General features: G+C 36.3%; 1 protein-coding gene across 1 annotated transcript; it reads right to left on the reverse strand.

The window, feature by feature from the left end:
• Nucleotides 1-2,746: 2,746 nt before the first annotated feature.
• Nucleotides 2,747-4,746, reverse strand: LOC143637635 (vesicle-associated membrane protein 711-like). The gene is made up of 4 exons (XM_077104971.1): nucleotides 4,530-4,746; nucleotides 3,323-3,513; nucleotides 3,061-3,224; nucleotides 2,747-2,837 (listed from the first exon to the last, which is right to left on the reverse strand). The coding sequence occupies exons 1-4, from the start codon at nucleotides 4,744-4,746 to the stop codon at nucleotides 2,747-2,749; spliced, it is 663 nt and encodes a 220-aa protein (XP_076961086.1).
• Between the last annotated feature and the right edge of the window lie 3,120 nt (nucleotides 4,747-7,866).

Consider the following 7,866-nt stretch of genomic DNA (forward strand, 5'->3'; position numbering starts at 1 on the left):
GATTTTTCTCATCAGCCGTGGCTTCTCTCTCTGCTGTAACAGGTATGTTTTAGTTATAGGTTTATCATATTATTCATGTTTTCCATTACCAACGTGAAGAACTGATCAACAGTATATATTTTTGGAAAACTTTTAACGAGCCTAAGTTCGGCTTGAGCTCATGTAGCACCTTAAATGAGCTAAAGCTCGGCTCGAGCTCGGTTGTTGCGGTGTAAAATTAATACATAAAATCCAAAAGAGGAACTTAAAAAATCAAAGAGGCTTACTTTCTATACAAGGCCCGGGGCTCGGTAACTAAACGGACTTTATTTGAGGTTCAGGCTCGTCCCAAGCTCGAAAAAGCTCTGCTAGTTTTGAGCTTTTTGTCAATCCTAGCTCAAGTAGCTCGTGAGCAGCTCGTCTCGTTTGCACCCGTAGTTTAGACCTTTACTGTTTTCGGTCAGAGTGCTTCGGGAACCTTACCAAGGTTTTGGGCACTCACATCTACACGCATCTGGTTACAAACGAGTAAAAAACTGAATCATAAGGGCTAAATATGTCACGTTATAATACGGGAACGAAGGAGAATAACTGACCGGTGAAAGAAATAACCCATGACATCAACTTCAATAAAGTGTATTATTATAAAGGAACTGTTTTTCATATATTACAATGTTTTCAAACTAAGTATCAAAAAACGGTTAATAAGTTAGGATGGTAGGATACATGAGAAGTAACCATCGGGCTTAAAAAACGTGACTTGTGACCACCGTTTAATATGACTTTAGCATTGTTAGACTTCACTCAAAGCCTTAATTTCTGACTTAAACCTAATTAAAAATTTAAATATCTAATATGAATGTTAATTGATAAACATGAAACTTGCATTGTAAGAAATTACAGAGCAGGGATTTTAACTCGGCCATTGACAGTATACCTACTTCCACTCTTGTAAATCAACAAAGCAAATATACAAAAGAGTTTAACAAAGTCTGTTAAAGTAGTTAAGTCCTATTGTGTGGTTAATTTACAATTAGGCCGGTCTATATCAAGGAATCTTAGTTATGGCCAAATCGAGGTTTGATGTATGGCTATGTGATTAAGGGATTAATGTTTAATAGGAAAATCCAGCCGCAGGGTGTTGTATTGTTTAATATTATTTCTTTAACGTTTTTAAAAGTTAGTTGTATATTATGTTAACTATTTAACCCAACTACGATCTTTGGTGTGACACCATCATCGTAGTTCTCATTTTGCTTGACTCCTTTCTTAAATGTGTGGCTACGATTTTGGAGGTGTTGTCCCTACCTCGAAGGTAAGGTATTTGAGATACCTTCTCATGTTTGAAATAAGTGGATCACGGACCGACTAGATAGAATCTAATACCGATCGACACCTATGAGGACAACATCTACATGTCTTCATAGAAATCCCTAAAATTTATGATAGTCTTAAGGAACTCCTCATCGATCATGTTTTCGGATAGGTTCAATTCTAAAAAATTCTGCATGTGAGGGATCTACCTACGCTCCTCTTCTTTTGTAAAATGAAGTTCTAATAATTTGAATCAAATTTTTAATATTTTCCAAAAGTTTGTACGAGTAAAACAAATTGAAATTTTATAAACATTTCTTCAAATGTATACAATACCAGACCCATGGTGTAAAGTGACTGATTAGATATGTTCCCAACCATTTGAGAAATTTGCTCCTTGTTTCACTTGTATAATCTAAAAATCTTTAAAATAGTCAACATGGTTATTAATAGTGGTTATCAAGGATAATATCTCATGAATCATGGCTAGTCAAAGATGGAGATATTCTCTAAATAAGTTATGCCTTGCATATAATTGTAATTAAATGTATTCCTAGAATTAACTTTCAGTTCTTATATATACATGCCTTATTGCAATAGACAAAGTGTGTTTGATTATACTCTTCTTTTAATATTGTGGTTGCTTATCATCTCTTTCCAAATCATTCTATTCTTGTTAGTGGTAACATAAGTTCTTCATTCTATACTCGCACTCACGTGAAAGGAAAAATATCAATATATGCTTTAGTAAACACAGATGCACTGGCTCTAACATAAATAGTTATCCAAGTCCCAAGTTCTAAGTTTGGGTAACTAGTCGTTCAGTTAATGACGTTGTGGCCTTGTGAGCATCAAAGTCCCAACTTTTAAGTCTCCGTAACTAGTCGTTCAACCAACAAGATTGTCATCATAAGTTTGGATGGTATAATTACTTCTCAAGTTAATATCGAAACAAGTTGGAACGGCAAGCAAGTTATGTATTTACATAACCAGTCGAAACATTGATCAAGCTATTTCTACAAGTAACTAGATGGAAACCCAAAGCAAAAGACTCCCACATGCGCGGGGTATTGGGTGTCGATCCACTTGGGCCTAATGTACGTATCTTTACCCCTGTAAAAGGTTGTTTCCACGACTTGGACTCCTTACTTCCAGGTCACATGGCAACAACCTTACCGTTGCTCCAGAGAATAAGTTTATGAAACTAAATCAATATAAAACAATCTCAGGAAATAAATAAACCAATACAATCAAAAGTGATTGGAGAATTAGTTTATTCCTTGGTATATGAAACTAAATCAATACAAATCAGTATTAAAAAATAATCAAATTCTCATAACAAAAGAATAAATAAATAAATCTATGTTTGTTTGAGCATAAGATATCAACTCATTCCAATAAATGATTTGAGAAAACAGAGAATCATGACTCAAACCCGTTTCGGTTCCAGTCCTCAACCTAAACAACCGGGAAGTGCGGGCCCACCGCAAACAAACGCCACAACAAGATATATAACCACCAGTATAAGACATCCGAATCCAATCCTGCAATATACACAAAAAAGCCAGTATGAGAATCTAAAAGTGAAAGCCCATTTTAAAATGGGTTCATTTAAAGGCAGCCCGTTATGGTTAGAATTCGTTTTGATCAGAACCAAAGTGATACTTTTTAAAACAACCCGTTTTGGCATGAACCCAATTTGACCCTAACCCGCTCGACCCATTACCCGACCCAACCATTTTGTGAGACTTAGTTTAGAGAAAGTACATGAGTTTGACATTTTGCCACCACATTGTATTCCTGAATCTGCGCGATTGCTTTTTGAAACGAAACGTATTACTTTGCATATTGGCGGTTTTATCCACAAGCGACTCTAGCCGATCACCCCTCTCGAGAACCTTGTCAATATTTTGTATCATCACATTCCGTACCTGTTTATAAATCATAACACCACAGTTAACAACTACAGTCTGCAACTTACTATATGCATCAACAAATGTACCCATTTGACTCAAAACTTTAAACTCACCTGACTCATTTCACCTTTTAAACGGTTCATTCTGTCTGCATTCGGATCGTTTGAGTAATACTCCATTTGTTGGCTCAGAACCCTTGAAAACTCATCGTTCATGCCATAAGCCTGTGCTGTTAGAACTGCTCGACCATAAGTTTTAACAAATCTCTGATGAATGTCTTCAAGAAACGCGAAAGGAATTCGTCCTGCAAAACATACAACAGTACCAATATTATACATATTGTGCCAACCATCAATGCTTGTTATTCAAATAAATAAGGTGCCATGTAAAGGTTAACTTTAAGCCTCATCTTACATAGCCACATTTAGCTTAATGTCAGGTTTATAATTTCATAAAATGCCAACTCAACTTATATAGAATCATCTTTCACCTTTGAGGCTTCAAATCTGTTCTACTTGAAGAATATTATTACTCCCTCCGTCCCATTAAAAGCGTCATAGTTTAAAAAACACAAAGTTAAGGTAGACTAAATGATCACTTTTTTTTCTTATCAAATGACAATAATGCCATTGGAAACTGGGTCATCAATATTGTTTATTAATGCTAGTTGTTTGTGTTAAAGGGTAAATTTGAAAATTGGCTAATAAATTTGAAAGTAGACATTTGTAATGGGACAACTAAAAAATGAAATATGGACACTTTTAATGGGACGGAGGGAGTATGTTATTCTGTCGATATGCAAGTTAATTTGTAAAAAAATCAACAAAAATCATGTAATTGATATAATTGACATAGCAGTACATATAATATAATTGATAAAGGCTCCCGCTACCAGACACTACCACCTTATACCTAGACACCATGTGTCATCTATACGACACATATAAGGCTATACAAGTCGTATATGTTCAGTCAGATATCGTTTACCGTTAAATATACGAGTTGTATAGATGCATTTGAATTGTATTACCTATAGGAGTCATATAGTTCATCTACGAAGAACTATACTAGGCGTATAAGACCTATACAAGACACGTTGTTCTTCAATGATGAACCATATGCATAATGCGTCCATCCCGTACTATACGATCTGTCAGGGTCTAATGGTCTACACGGATCATATATGCAACACGAAACACGCTAACAGAATAGTGAAACACCTATCATATAATCACGGACAATGAGGTAATTAATCCTCTTAACAAATAAACGAAAATTCGAAGCAAATAAACGTAACAGATAGAAGCGAATTTGCCTTACTTCCAGCAAGGTCATCGGCCATGCACAAGATATTAAGGCCATCGGTACGCTTAACATGAAAGATATACCGATCCTGCGAGTACGACACGTTCATGTCATTGGTTCCAGGGATTTTGTCGAGAATCTGTCTGGCGATGGTGCTGGCGTTGGAGGACGTACCGCTGAATTCGGCTAGTATGACCGATCCTCTAGCCACAAGCGTGTACAGAATCGTCATCTCTCTATATATTTCAACGTGTAACCTGATGATTTATATGTGGATGATTTGATTGTGTGATGAGATTAGGGTTTGTTTGTTTGGTTGGAGAATATTGAGATGAAAAAGTGCAGGTGTATTAATTGTTTGTAGTGTGACTGAGATTCAGGGAGTAGTTTGTTAATTAATCTGGACCCGCCAAATATAGTAACTATACTAACGTCTAACCATATAAACTACTTTGTATAAAATATAATTGTTTAAGGTTAGGTGTAGGTCTATGTGATGGAACAAGAAGAGGAAGAGAAACTTGTTATTTCTCAAAACAAAGACTACAATAGCAATTTATAGGAAAACAAATGGATAAAACTAGGAAACTTAATTATACGATAATAATTAGGATATACAATAATAAAAGATAAATTTAAATAGTAACTTGTCTTGTAAGCAAAGTTATCTTTATCTAGTTACAAGCTTACGTTTTACATATTATAGTGAGACATAAGATTATAAATCTAGCACATCAAATTTGCATAATTTCTCCCAATTAACCCTAATTTCTTTAATCTTGATATCACTCATAGGAAAATTAGAACTTTTACTTCCGTCACCACTTTACTTGAATTCGTATTAACTTCATTGAAATCATGGCGTTTCTTGTTCTCCGTATGCTCCAAAGTCATGACCCGGAAGATTGCTTGTATTAACGATATTAATACTCCATGACAACGAATAATGAGAAAAGCATAGAAAGGTTGAAGTTTACACCAACTTGCAATGTCTTACCAAACAAAGTTTGCCAAGGAGCATGTAAGTAACATATGTTCAACGATTTCTTGATGATTCGAGCATAAAGGGCAAACTATTGAACCAATTTGGATGTTCCTCTTCATAAGAGCAGGACGAGGAGCAATCCTTTTCAATAAAGTTTTCCAACAATTATTTTTTACTTCTTTTGGGACTCAATTATGTGTTATTTACCTTGGATTGATTTTCCGGTAGCTTGTAGGCTGAACTAACCATATATATAACGTTGGAACAAGTTGGTAAACAGAGGAAAGAATCAATATTTTGTCTTATAATTTCCAATGATGACAACGGACATATATAGCCTAGGAAGAGAAAATTACTCTACCAATCAAGGCTAACATTAAGGGAGTAAAACAAGTAATAATATATATGGTCAACGTAATTTGAGGAATTAGAAGATTCCATTACTCCCCTTCAAATTGAAGCGTGGATAGTTTGAACGCCCAATTTGTCAAGTAATAACCGAAATTGCGGGGCTCCCAACGGTTTTGTAAACACATCGGCAATTTGAGACTTGGTATGGATATTTGTCGGCCTTATTTCTTGTGATTCGACTCTTTCTCGAACAAAATAGCAGTCCATCTCGACGTGTTTCGTGCGTTCGTGAAAGACGGGGTTATTTGCAATGTGTCGTGCGGCTTGGTTATCACAGAATAAAGGCGTTGGCCCATTTTGCTTGACATCCAACTCATTTAAGAGCCATCTCATCCATAATATTTCGCTAACCGTAGTTACCATTGCTCGGTATTCGGCTTCGGCGGAAGATCTAGACACAACGGATTGTTTCTTGGATCTCCAAGAGATGGGTGCTCCTCCGAAGAGTAATATGTATCCCGTTCTCGACCTTCTAGTAAACGGACAACCTAACCAGTCTGAATCACAATATGTTATTAGCAGGGGCGGACCCACATAGTGTGGATCGGGGTCCCGGGACACCAATGTTTTTTAAAAATTTATTAGAAGCGGTATATTAAATTTTTTGAGGACCCCATAAGATTTAATACTTGGAACCCATACTATTAATGTTGATGTGGTCTGGTGGAAAGTCCCTTGTTTTATCTTTGGAAGGTCATGGGTTCAAGTCTTACAAGGCTCAGTTTTTAGTTTTTTGTGTTAATTTTTAGTGTTAATCAATCATTTGAATGCTAATGTTGCAATGATAACTTTGGAAACATTCAAACACCTCTAAAATACATATCATTGTTTTCAACTTTATGCATGGTTTTCTTTAGAAACATTCAAACACTTTAAAATATCAGTTTTATTTTTCACTAGTTTAAGTTAATGGTTTTCAACACATGCTTATGAAAGGGTGGATCTAGGTTATATCTCAAAAATGTTTAAGAAAGGGAAAACAAAGTGTTTATGTGTCAACCCGACCCATTTTGACCCGTTCAGGTCGTGATGATTGAAAAGAAAGTTTTATTATGATATTGTTTTTTATTATGTTCTTCGCCTCGACCCGACCTGAACAACGACCGACCCGAAAAATTTGAACACCGAAAATATGGGACCCCATTGGCAAAAAATCCTGGGTCCGCCACTGGTTATTAGCTTAGTCCCACCATGATATGGAAGCAAAATCCCTTGTCCGGGAGTAGCTTTTAAATACCGTACAACATGGGTTGCCGCATCCAAGTGAGTTCGGCGTGGATCGGCAACAAATTGGCTAAGGACATTAACCGAATAGGTAATGCCGGGCCGAGTGGCTTGCAAAATATAATAGTCGACCAACTAGCCTACGGTATTGATTTGCATCCACCTTGGGTCCACTGTCATCTTTGTCTAACTTCAACCCTTGTTCCATGGGAAAACTACTCGGTCGACATCCTTGTAACCCACAGTCATCCAAAATGTCAATGATATATTTCCTTTGGTTTAGTACAAGGCCGTCACGTTTTCGAGCCACTTCAATTCCCAAAAAATATTTTAGCACTCCAAGATCTTTGATGCTAAACTTTTTATCGAGATGATCTTTTGTTGCTTGAATCTTCTTCGCATTATTTCCAGCAATGATGACATCGTCAACGTAGACGAGAGCCGTGACGCATATATCACCGTTTTTGTAGATGAAAAGAGAATGATCCATCTGGGTTTGCTTAAAACCGATGGCAATAAGAGCCAACGTTAATTTTTTGTACCAATTTCGGGAAGCTTGCTTTAGACCGTATAGTGATTTCTTCAACTTGCATACTCTTGTGTCTTCTTTCTTACAAAAACCCGGGGGTATCTTCATATACACCTCCTCGTCTAACTCCCAATGCAAGAATGCATTGTTTACATCAAGTTGGTGTATAATCCAATCAGTCTTTACGGCTACAGCTAGTAGGG

Source organism: Bidens hawaiensis, unplaced genomic scaffold (assembly GCF_021521415.1).
Source record: "Bidens hawaiensis isolate Kalapana, Puna unplaced genomic scaffold, B.hawaiensis_p1.1 tig00008375_1, whole genome shotgun sequence".
In the NCBI taxonomy this organism is placed as follows: domain Eukaryota; kingdom Viridiplantae; phylum Streptophyta; class Magnoliopsida; order Asterales; family Asteraceae; genus Bidens; species Bidens hawaiensis.

Coding starts and splice junctions, on each gene's coding strand:
- LOC143637635 (XM_077104971.1), bottom strand. CDS start 4,746: ATGACGATTCTGTACACGCTTGTGGCTAGAGGATCGGTCATACTAGCC. Junction 3,514..4,529: donor GGCCGATGACCTTGCTGGAA/GTAAGGCAAATT, acceptor TATGTTTTGCAG/GACGAATTCCTTTCGCGTTT. Junction 3,225..3,322: donor TAAAAGGTGAAATGAGTCAG/GTGAGTTTAAAG, acceptor ATTTATAAACAG/GTACGGAATGTGATGATACA.